Source organism: Equus przewalskii, chromosome 15 (genome assembly GCF_037783145.1).
Source record: "Equus przewalskii isolate Varuska chromosome 15, EquPr2, whole genome shotgun sequence".
Lineage (NCBI taxonomy): Eukaryota > Metazoa > Chordata > Mammalia > Perissodactyla > Equidae > Equus > Equus przewalskii.
In genome coordinates, this window is record NC_091845.1 from 31,156,152 (window position 1) to 31,169,178 (window position 13,027).

The 13,027-nt window shown below is 37.1% G+C and overlaps 1 protein-coding gene across 21 annotated transcripts in view; it reads left to right on the top strand.

The window, feature by feature from the left end:
* The window catches only part of CFAP20DC (CFAP20 domain containing), a 228,225-nt gene that overhangs the window by 80,860 nt on the left and 134,338 nt on the right, over window positions 1–13,027 (top strand). For all 21 annotated transcript variants that reach the window (XM_008519896.2, XM_008519873.2, XM_070576991.1 and 18 more), the window contains one exon: window positions 8,275–8,389. In XM_008519896.2, the coding sequence (XP_008518118.2) occupies window positions 8,275–8,389 (115 nt within the window). The remainder of the gene's footprint in view (window positions 1–8,274; window positions 8,390–13,027) is intronic.

The window sequence follows — 13,027 nt, forward strand, 5'->3', positions numbered from 1 at the left end:
AGTGTATTTGCCAGAAGGTCAGTCATGTTTACAAGAAGCTTTGGCTGGTCATCTTTCTCTTCTGGAATGCCCTTTAGTAAAGGGGTGGAATGGATTTCAGGCCTCTTACCCTTTCCTTCCTAGTAAGCATGCAACCTTTCACAAACAGTAAGCCAGGCCAACTACCACCCTCTGGAATTGTCAGAGCAATTTATTCCTCTTGCTTTATTGTTGAGGATTCCGGGCGCTGCCACATACTAGCTCTGAGACCTTAAACAAGTGGTTTGATGTCTCTGAGCCTCTCACTACAGTGTCAGATGTGAATATCAATTCCTATTTCAAAGAGCTGTTGGGAAGAATAAATGAGCTAACATTGGTGAAATGGTGTGCAGGTTCTGGCACATCGTAGGGATCTAGATGTTCCTCTCCCATTTTGATCTCTCCCTTACTGAGATCTTTGTGGTATTTCATGTTAAGATTCCCAACAACCAGCCCTGGCTTTATTCTACATTTCCATTCTTTCTATCACCCCAATTCTGATGTTCTCTCCTGGTGTGTCTGAAAACCCCTAGTGTTAGTCTTGCACTCTTTGTTTTGTGGGGTCTGACATGAGCAGAGGGTGCATAGAGGAATGTGGTGAAAGGTGATATTGGAATAATGGCTATAGGTCAGATTTTGGAGACCCTTCAATAACAAGACAGGAAACTTGGACTTTACTCCTTAGGTTATAGAATACCAAAGAAGAAATTGGAGCCAAAGGGTGACATTCAGTCTCTGTGGGTGCTCTACATGAAATAGACTGAGAGATAAAAGATTGAAGGTAGAGAGACTAGTAAGGGAGGGTATTTAAATCAAGAAATGACCTGAAGTAGCATTGTGGCTGTAGAAAACCAAAAGAAGAAACAGATTTGAAACCAGTAAGAAAGTGACTTTGGATGTGACAGCTAACTGGAGTGGTGAAGCCCAGATGTTCAGGATAGGGAGCAATTAGTGATTCTCAGGGGTCCTCACTAATAACTGAGAGGATTGTGAGTAAGTGTATGAGGCCTATGGTGAGACAGTGAAGTGACCCCCAGGAACATGGAAATGAGGAAAATAAGGTTAGCCCCTGAGCTTTTAATTGTAAGGTAACTTGATCAGTTTTTTAATAAATCTAAAGGAAGAATTTGTCAATGGAAAAAAGGTAAGCACACGTGTACACAAACAGACAAAGGTGAACATTTGCTTTGTGCTTCCAAACACTGTGAAGGGTTGGAGTCTTAGCCATCTAATATTAAATATTTTGTTCCCAGGAGCAAAGATTATCCTACTATGGATGTATTTATAGGCACTACCTACCCCAAAGGATTTAAATCTGGATTCTGCTAGATGTCTGACTTTGGGAAAGTCACTTAACCTTACTAAGCTTTAGTTTCCTGATCTGTTAGATAGAGATAATAATATCAGATATCTTGTAGGGTTTATTGTAGGATTAAGTGAGATAATGCATATAGAGTGCTTAATACAGTGTTGGCATATAGAAAATGTTTAGTAAATAATAGATATTTAATAATAATACCTTTCCTTTGGGGAACATATGCATCAGGTACTGAAGTCTAAGTCACTTGTTCTGATTATATGCTTAAAAACAACCTTCTGATGCTTGATAGGTTTTCTTCTTTATATTAATTGTCACATTCCAGCAGATTTCACTCCAGTCTTGCAAGCTTTGAGATCATCCTTTCAGGAAGCTTTACATGTGATCATGGTTAGAAGGCACATGTTTGTGATCTGTTGGAAGATTGGATCCAGAATGGAATCCAAGATGGAGCAGGAAATCATTCTGAAAGAATGAGACAAGGGAGGGGAAGTGATAGAGTATATGGTTTTCATCAGATAAACAAGTATTCTATTGAAAGTATTTGGCTGTGGTTCTGCGAGGACAGAAACCAGGGCACTCTTGTCACTTCTAGCACAGTGTCTGACAAACAGTGGTCACTCAGCATGAATGAATGAAAGAGGTTCAGGTTGGTATAGTAGCGGACATATAGTTGTATCACAGAAATCTTAGTGGATTTCAAAGAGACAAGTTTTAAACCTATCTCTGCTACTTACTAGCTGTACATCCATGTACTAGTAGCTTCCATAGTTTCTAGAGTCTAGCTTCCCCATCCACAAAATAGAGAATGAATATACTACCTGCAGTGAAGCATTGTTGTGAGACTTAATAAGATAGTGTCTATGAAATGTGCTAAAAGCAGCTACTTAAGAATGGTTATTTTCACCCCCAACACTGGAGTATGGTTTCCACATCTCAGCTACTTCCGTGTCTCTAGTACCTTGTGTTATACTGCTAAGGCGTTCACTGAATGTTAGTTGAATGAATGAATTAACCAGAAAAATGTGAATAGGAGATCTTGAAGTCGAGTAGCTCTTAGTGATGATGGGCTACAGAATAGGACTATTCCTCCAAGTTGCTAAAATGGAATAGAAGTATTGGTTGTCATAGTGGAAGAGGATTAGGTTTAGATTAAATCTTGCTCTCTATGTGAACGTTTAAAGTCACCCAGAATTATGCCAGAAGAGGAAAATTGTGATCCAGGTGCCACAATTGCCAAGAAATATGAAGGAATGTCCTAAAGATCAATAGGTGATAGATCAATATTGACTAGACTTAAGGGAAAACGCTTATTAATGGCTTAAAGTTTCAAAATGTTAGCATCAAAGAAATTCAAGTGCATATAGACCATTCACCAGTCATATGCAGGGTCCTACAATGTCTTATTACATTTTTTTTAAAAAGGAAACTTTGCAAAGTATGTTCTCTGACCACACTGGAATTAAATTAAAAATCAATAGCAATGCAATATAGAGATAAGACTGTACTGTTTGGAAATTAAGTAACACACTTCCAAGTAACCCAGGATTCAAAGAAGAAATCATATGGGAAATTAGAAAATATTTCAAACTGAATGAAAATTAAAATACAATATATCAGAATTTGTTAGATGCAGCTAACATAATGCTTAGAAGAAAGCTTATAGTTTTAAATGTTTGTATGAGAAAAGAGAAAGGTTTAAAATTATTGATCTAACTTTCCATCCTAAGAGGCTAAGGGGAGGAAAGAACAAATTAAACCCAAAGTAAGTAGAGGGAAAGAAATAATAAAAATAAAATCAGGAATCAATAAAATTGAAAACAAAGAATAGAGAAACTTTGCAAAGCCAAAAGTTGTTTCTTTAAAAAGATAAACTTGATAAACCATAGCAGAATTGATTAATAAAAAAAGAGAGAACTCATAAATTACCATGATGTCAGGAATGAGAGAGGGTGTACCACTACCGATCCTACTGATGTTAAAAAAATAGTAAAGGGAATAATATGAACAACTTTACAGCAATAAACTCAGCAACTTTAAATGAAAATCACAATTTATCACAACTGAAACAAGAAAAAATAGAAATCTGAATAACCCTGTAATCTATTGAAGAAATTGAGTGTGTAACCGAAATCTTCCCAAAAAGAAAACTTCAGACTTAGATGAATTCTGTTAACATTTAAAGAATAACTAGAACCATTTTTAACAAATTTTCAGACAATGGAGGAGGAGGAAACACTTCTCAAATCACTTTATGGGATTAGCTTAGCTTTGCTATCAAAACCTGATATAGATGTTACAAAAAATTACAGACCAATGTGCCTCATGAACATAGGTGTAAAAATCCTCAACAAAGTGCTAGCACAATTGAAATTTACACCAAGAATACAAGGTTGGTTTCACATTTGAAAATCCGTCAGCATAATTCAACATCTGGACAGAATAAAGAGAAAAACAATAAGATTATTTCGATCAATGCAATAAACACATTTGACAAAATTCCAAACCCTTTCATGATTTTTAAAAAACTCAAAAAGCTAGAAATAGAAGAGAACATCTTCAGTCTGATAAAGGAAACCTACATCTAACATCATATTTAATAGAAATGTAATGGACACTTTCCCCCTGTGATCAGGAACAAGGCAAGATTTTCTACTCTCATGACTTCTGTTTAGTACATGCTGGAGGTCCTAGTCAGGGCAATAATTCAAGACAAAGAAATAGAAGATAAAGAGATTGAAGAAAAGCACAAGTGGTGCCAGTCCAGTGGTGTAGTGGTTAAGTTCAGCACATTCCACTTCGACAACCCAGGTTCACAGGTTCAGATCCTGGGCACAGACCTACATCACTCATCAAGGCATGCTCTGGTGGCAACCCACATACAAAATAGAGGAAGATTGGCATAGATGTTAGCTCAGGGCTAATCTTCCTCAAGCAAAAAGAGGAGCATTGGCAATGGATGTTAGCTCGGGGCCTATCTTCTTCACCAAAGAAAAAGGAAAAAAAGCACAAGTGGAAGTTTTTGTTCACTGAAGATATAATTGTTTATGTAGAAAATCCTCAGGAATCTACAAAACAACTAGTAGAACTCATGAGTGAATTAAGTGAGGCCACAGAAAACAAGGTCTGTATACAAAAATCAATGGTATTTCTGTACATTAGTAGCATTTGGCTGGTAAATGAAATTTTAAAATTCATTTTCAATGATGTCAAAAAACAAAATTTAGCAAGACTTCTAAAATGAAAACTATAAACCATTGTGAAAGAAATTAAACAAGACCTAAAAATGGAGAGATGTATCATGTAAGTGGATTGGAAGACTCAATATTGTTCTCCCCCGAGTTGTTCTCTGGATTCAACACAATCTAAGTTAAATTCTCACCAACTTTTTTATAGAAAATTAAAAGTGGATCCTAAAATTTGTATGGAAGAGCAAGGGCCAAACAAACCCTTTCCAATGAGGAAAGGAGAGTCTAAAGACGTGGTTCTGGGACAACTGGATAAACATACAAGAAGGAAAAGAACCACACCCAGTACCTCGTACAATACACAGAAATTAATTTGGGATGGATCATAGACTAAATGTAAAAACTAAAACTATGACGATATGGAAGGAAACATAGGAAAGTATTTTTCCACCTTTGGGCTAAGCAAGTATTCTTCAAGATACAGAAAGCACTGATCTAAATAATGATAAAGTGGACTTGGTGAAAGTTAAAAACTTCTGTCAATCAAAAGTCATAATTAAGCAATAAGCTAATCTAGATAAAGTGTATATGAGTCTTCTGTGTACTATTCTTGATACTTTTCTCTAAGTTAGAAATTATTTCTAAATAAAAAGTTAAAAAAGATTCCATGAAGATAATAGGCAAGAAAATATTCACAATACGTATATCTGACAAAGGACATGTATCCAAAATATATAAATAACTTTTATAATTAGAAAACAGCTCAATAAAAATTGAGCAAAAGACTTTAACAGATACTTCACAAGATATACCAGTAAACACATTTAAAGTGTTCAATATCACTTTTCATAAGAGAAATACAAACAAAATCACAATGGTATCCATTTCATACCCACTAGAATTGGCTAACATTAAAGTCTGATAGCACCAAACGTTGGTGAGGTTGTAGAACCACTGCAACCACTTTGGAGAAATGTTTGTATAAAGCTGTGTGTATATCTTCCCCAACGACCCAGTAATCACATTCCTAGTTATCAAAAGAATGAAAATACATGTCCACGGGAAGACTCTACATGCATGTTCATACAGGTTTTATTCATAAAAAGCCAATACTGGATACAAATATCCATTAACAGGAGAATGGATAAAGTGTCGTATAGCCATACAAGACTTAGCAATTTAAAAAAAGAACTATTGACACATGCTACAACATGGATGAATCTCAAAAACATCATGTTAAGTGAGAGAAGCCAGTCACAAAAGAATATATTCTATACCGATCCATTTATAAGAAGTTCAAGAACAGACAAAACTTACCCATGGTAATAGAAATCAGGAGTGAGGATTGGCTAGAAGGGGCCAGGAGGGAACTTTCTAGAGTGATGGAAATGTTCTATATTTTGATTGGTGGGGTGATTACATGGCTGTATACATTTATCAAAACACATGAGATTGTACACTAAAACCTGTGCATTTCAGTTACAAAAATTTTAGCCCCAAAGAGAAATAAAAGGCATCATAATTATTTATTTTTATGATATCTATTCATCATGCAAGGTAGAATGTTGACCTCTAATAGCTTTCTATTGTGAACAAGACATTTATAAACCCCTTACCTTGACATAAAAGCCCTGCGTGGTTTGGCTCTTGCCTACCCTTTCCACCTCATGTGCCTCCCTTACCTACTAGATCCTAGCCTTACTGGCTTTACTAAATTAGGTCATTTCTTGACATTTTCTAGTTTAATCTCTTATTTGTTTCCTTCATTGCATTTAGGGTAACTGGCATTTGTTTTGTCTCTTTATAGTTTTTTTCACCTGCCTTTTCCACTAAAATAGATGCTCCCGGAGGGTAGGGACCTTGCCTTTTTCACAGTTGTGTTCCTCAATGTATCCCAGGATATTGTCTAGCTCAGTGTATTTGCTGAACGTGTGAGTGAATGGATGTTCCTATTGTTCCGTATGTCGATAAAGTGGTAGTATACTCAAATCTTCCTCACTTTGGACTTTGATCCTTACCAATTCAAATAAAAATGACATAATCTTATCCCTATAAGTAAAGCAAGCCTGTAATAAAACTGTGTCTCAAATGAGTTTTTGGTTGATACAATGAAACTTTCTGTTTGAGGCAAGGGAGTTTTTGTTTTCTTTTCCTTCCCAGAATCTCTATATCGTCTTTCTTTCTATGCCCTAATCAGAACTTCTTACAGAAGAGACCTACTAGCGTGCTTTATGACAATGCTTTCTAAACATATTTGATCCTGAATCCTATTAATAAAATGTTTGAGCACACCAACTACATAGGTACATTTATTTATTTCAAAAATATATAAATATATTTCTGTACTACTGTATAATGAAACATGCACAAAAATAACATTTTAAGAGGATGAGGTGAAAGTTAGTTCTAATATTTTGCTTCTGCACTTCAGTGCATGGCTGTCTATCACCCCTCCTCCCCATGTGCTCATCCCACTTTGGAGACAGTACCTTGGGGCAAATATTATACCGCATTTACCTCTACATCTAAGTGTAAAACTAAAGTAGTGTTAACACTTTTGCATTTGAAACCTTACCTCTGACTATGGATTGAAAGGCTTTATTGCTTTTTAAGTGAATTTATGGTATTGTCTAGTGCAGGTAGGGTAGAATTTTTAGGTCTGGGGCATACTCTGAAATCATCTCACCTAATTTTTATTGTACTTATTTTCAACATTGTTCAGTGATAGTTTTTCTACAGAAAAATATGTGGAGTATTTTAGAGGAAGGAAATAATGAAATTAGAAAAGTGGGAGGGGAGGCAAGGAAGAGCTATAGAAAAGGCTATGTTGATTTAAAAAATTATTAATTGCACTATAAATATTGGTAGCAGTGTATTTGAATGAAATGTTGTCTCCTTGGGGGGATTGCTAATTGTAGAAAATTAGCACTTAGTACATCTAGACAAAGTTGCTAAAAATGGGGGAAAAAATCACTGTTCTCCAGCAAAAGGACAGTCTTTAAGGGAGCATCAGTTCTACAGTATAGCAGCCTGAGACAGCTCTGGAGATTTTAAGCCTCCTGTGTTACCTCTGAGACCTAAAGGAAGCAGAACATAAAAATGAGCCTCTATCAATTTGAAGCAGACCTAATCTTTGTGATCATGACTGTGGTGTAAATCTATTAAAGATGTTCAAATTCAATGTCCTTGGTGTCACTGCAGGTTGACCTGAATAGTGAGCAATAAACTTGTGTATTATATTTCTGGCTCGAAGATATGTGCTTAGGAAGTGAAACCGACAGTCAGTGTTTTGTGTCTGTCTCTAAGCAGACTAAGAGCCTATATAAAATGACAGCTGCATTTTTAGGGAAAGAAACCCATAATGTTTTCTTATTTAGTAGGTGACAGTATGTCCCAAGATAACACAAGTTTAAGGGGCTGGAGCAAGTATGGTTATTAAAGGCTAGCAGTTTCTCAGTTCATATAAATTGAATTTTTTCATATGCTAGAAGACTGTGGAAATCTAGTGTAGAGTACTGAAATAAATTAGCATATTAAGTGAATTTATACATTCAGACTTGTGAGCACTTTGAATTTAAGGAAGAAATTTTATTACTTCTTGAAAGAAAAGGGCAATTTTTAAATTCTGTGTTTGATCTCCCTGTTGGAAAGGGCCTATATGATAAATTATATCATTTTGATGATTATCCAAAGAAGTGGTTATTACATTGATGGGAATTTTTCTCTCTTCTCTCCTCTCTGTTTCTTAAGAATTACTGATTTAGGGAACATCAAAAGAAGATTGTATTTATCAACCGTCCATAAGGAACTGTCCTCAACCCCTCTTCATGCAAAAATCCCACTCTTCATGATCAAGCGCAAAATTGTAAGTATCACGTGAATGTTGCTTCAAATACTAAATTCAGTTCAGCAAATATTAATTATGGGCTTACTCTGTGTATAAGGCACTTTGTTAACTACCATGGTGGTATAAAAAGTGAATAAAATTCACGTTCTTCCTTTCTGTCCCAAGAAAGAGTTTAAAATTGACTAGGTGGGCGAATATAATTATTTGAACATCTAGAATACTACCAAAACCGTGATAGGAAGCACAGTGGAGAGAGAGGTGCTATTGGTTTTGTGAAAGGGAAAGAAGTCCATCTGACTGCAGGATGAGGAAAGTCTTCATGAGGAGATTGCACTTAGCATGGATTTGGAAGGACTGTAGGATTTCAATAGGTAGAGATGGGAACCGAATATTCCAAGCAGAAGGAACAGCACAAGTGGAAGCATGGAGGCCGGAAACTGGTACATATTTAGAGAACAGAAAATGATTGCTCGTTGTTGCCTGATTAAAAAAACCATAGCCTTAAGGGAACAAAAGTCCTACAATACTGCAGCCTGATAATGGGTTGGGAGATCTGTGTAGTCTCTGAGACCTAAAGCAGCATAGCAGTAAAGACCTAAAGCAGTATAAGTAGGTGAGCAATAGGTTATAGGTGAAGAAGCTTGGGCCTCATTTGACAGACAAGTCTTTCTCAAACTTCAGTCATGTCAGTGCTACTCTCATGACTTTACCATGTCTGTGTACTACCTGTCCCAGTATGTACTTAATACTGTTTTTTAAATCAGCTCACTTTTGCGGGGGGCTTAAATAAATTTATTTTATTTATTTATTTTTTTTTTTTTGAGGAAGATTAGCCCTGAGCTAACTGCCACCAATCCTTCTCTTTTTGCTGAGGAAGACTGGCCCTGAGCTAACATCCATGCCCATCTTCCTCTACTTTGTATGTGGGATGCCTACCACAGCATGGCTTGCCAAGCAGTGCCATGTCTGCACCCAGGATCTGAACCGGTGAACCCCGGGCCGCCAAAGCGGAACATTCAAACTTAATTGCTGCACCACTGGGCTGGCCCCAGGAAATTTATTTTAGAAGAAAACTTTATATCACAGTTACAAATGGAAAACCAGTGTAACTTTCCAAAAATAAAATGTAACCACAACAATAACTGAAAAGAAAACAATGTTTTAAAGTCCAGCTAAGTACTGTTTTCCTGTTTAGAGATCTGTCCTGAGGCCTACTCTTTGTTATAAAGAGTTTATCAAGGGTTGGAAACATGTCCAAGCTTTCTCTTTGACATGGTTAGGATGAAAAGAAAACTACTAAAGGGAATTTTTTATTCTATGATCCAGAGTCATTTAATGCCGTGCCCATGCACCATTTGAAATCACTTCACAAATGGTGCATGTGCCACTCTTTGGGAACCATGATAGTAGAGAAAAGGAAGCCATTAAACTTTTGATTCGAAGAAGAATACACAGTCGGTTCTGCGCTTTGGGAAGATTAATCTAGTAGTGATATTTGGAATGGTTTAGAAGGAGTAGAAAGTGGAGATGAGGAGAACATTTGCAATAACCTAGATTAGAGTTAATGAGGACTAGGGCTGTAGCAGTAGTAGTCAAATGAGCTAAGACATATGTAAACAGACCTTTCCCATATAAAGTGGTACATGCTGTGAGAGCAGGAACCACAGTGGACTATGGAGCACAAAGGGAGTGGTCAGAGAAGGCCCTCTGAAGAAGGGGATGCCTGAACTGGGCCTTGAAGAATGAGAAGGAGTCAACCAGTTTAAGTGAGGGGAGTGTTCCTAGAACAAAGGAGCAACATTAAGAGTATCTACATGAGGTGGGCAGGCAAGTCCAGTAATCCAGTGTTGCTGAAGAGAGACCAGAATAGTGGGGAAGTGGTAACGCTGAGAAGTAAGCAGGGGCAACCTCCTGGTGGGCCTTGTATGTCTAGCCAGGGAGCCTGGACTCATCTCATGGGTGATAGGAAGCTACTGAAAGGCTTACAATAGAAGGGGGTGACATAGTGAGATTTGCATGTTAGATAGAACATCACTTTGGAGGGTGGGTGGGAAGGATGAAACTGGAAGCCAGCAGGACCCGGTAGAAAGCCACTGCAGTTGTCACTAGAAGGTAGTCTCCATGAGAGCAGGAGTTTTGTCTCATTTTGTCACCCTTGTATTTCCAGTATCTATAGCAATACCTGGCTCCTCCTAGGCACTCAACAAGTATGTAAGTGGATGGATGGATGGATGGATGGATGGATGGATGGATGGGTGGATGGATGGCTTCATGGATGGATGGATGGATGGATGGGATGGACGATTAGGTAGATGAATAATCTAGGTAAAAGTGATGAGGTCCTAAAGTTGGAAAATATAAATTAGGATGGAGAGGAAGGAACAGAGTTGAAAGATAACTAAAAGTCTTAATTGAAGATTAATTAGATGTTAGAAATGAAGAAAAAGGAAAAGTCAAGTATGACTCTCAGCTTTCTAGTTTAGATGACTGATGATGCAATCAATATATAGAATCTAGGAGAAATTTCAAGTTTAGAAAGGGAAGATGGAAATGTTGATTAAAGGGTCTCTGAGACATTCAGACTGAGAATTGTGGAGGTACATCTATGTTAAAGTCCTGGAGAGGGTCTGGATATTTGGGGTTCTTCAGCATATAAGTGGTAGTTAAAGTCATGGGAATGGATGAAATTGCCTGCAGAGAGAGTAGAGAAGGGCAACAACAACAAAAGAGACCAAAGGAGGAAATGCAAGGGCCTACCCAGTATAAGGGATGGGCAAAGGGAGAAGAATCTGTGAAGGAGACAGAGCAGCAATGAGAAAGTGATGTGAAGTAGAGGGGTGTGTCGTGGAAACAATGGACGGTGCAGTAAGGAAGAATGTCAAAACGTGAAAGTATTTGGGGGATGGAGCCATCGGGAGGCCATTAGCAACTTCACTGAGAAGTTCTGGTGTGTTGAGAAGGAGGCAGGGCAGTGGGCTAAGGGAATGGAAGGTGAGGACATTGTGTGCATGCTGACCATTTCTTTCAACAGGCACATCTGCTGGGCTTCATGTTGGAGTAGATATGAGGAGAGGAGTCAAGGATAAGCTTGAGGTTTTGAATCTGAGAAGCTTAGAAATTGGCAGCCCAGGAACAGATAGAAACTGGATTGTGGAATAAGTTGATGGTTTCTGTTTTCAGTAGAGTTTTTTTAAAAATTCATTTTGTACTAAATATTCATAAATGCTTAAAGATTAAATTCAAATGCTTCAGTTATTAAAGTTAAATCATCTAAGACATTAAGGAAATACCTTACAAATAAAATTTTATTCATGCTCTTACATGTTTAGATATTGATTTCCTTATTCTTCTAAGATTGTTTAGAGTTCAGTGTTAGTGGTTTCCAAGAGTTAAATCATATGTGAGACCAATACACTATTCTGTGTGTGGTTAATTAATCAAATTTGTTATTACCTTGCTTTTGTGAGTTCAGTCACTCTTGTCAATTAGCAAACTGTGAAGTTTCCGGATATTTTATTAAAATTGAATCTGATCATTCTGTGCGTGGCTGTAATCCTCACACACAGTGTACCCTTCATCCAGTGGCATTTGTGGGAATACAGTATTTGAAAATGAAATACTATCTTTCTATCACAAGTAAACCTTGCTGAGACGGGAAGTGAAGCTGACCGAACGATCTTTCATATTTAATAAATGCGCAGCACCAAGTATCTAATGACACAAGAAATGTACTATTTAAACTAAAAGTAAAAAATAAACATAATAGCTCCTGTGGGGCAGTGTTCCAAAACTCATCTATCTGCCTCATTTTCCCATCCCCAGCCAGATTACTCAGTAGAGAATGTCAAAGAAAGGAGATGCAGACACAAGTTACATGCAGTTGTTTTAAAAAAAGATCCTAGTGTGAAGTCAAACTGGTCTCTTTAGGTGACTTTAGTTCATGCTAAATTTTAAAAAGCAAAACAGTCACAACATATCTAGAACTTTCCTTCTGAATGTGGTTGAATCTAGAAAGAATTGCTCACTTACATTTGAGACAGTGCTAAGCAATAAGCAAAGACAAGGTATTTGTTTCTATAGTATTCCACATCCCACTGAAATCATCAAATCATAACTACTTGTAGTATGTTCTGATTATTCTATATTTTGTTAAATATAAACATGTAAAGAATCTGTAGGAGTTAAGAGCATAGCATCTGAGTTCTGATACTCACTAGTTATGTGACTCTGTGCACGTTCCTGTGTTCATTTTCCTCATCTATAAAATGCGGATAATATGAGGAACTATTAAGGTTGTTGTGGGAATTTACATCAGTTAATAAACATAAGGCTTTTAGAACAATCCCTGGAATAGACTAAGCCCTCCATAAGGATTATAGCTCCTGTTTGTTCTTTAGGTGCTGCTGCTTCTGGGAAGCCCTCCATGATTACTCCTCTGTGGATTAGATCTTTTGAGTACAGCTCATCATTGCCATTCACAAATTCATAATCCTCATAACACTTCTTCACCCTGCACTTTAATCATCTGTTTACTTATCTGTCTCCCCATTTTGACTATAAGCACGCCTTATTTGGCTTTTATCCCTAGTCCCTGTCAGTATATGGCACACAGTAAGTGCTCAATGAGTGTTTGTCAAATGGATTGGCAAGTCTTAA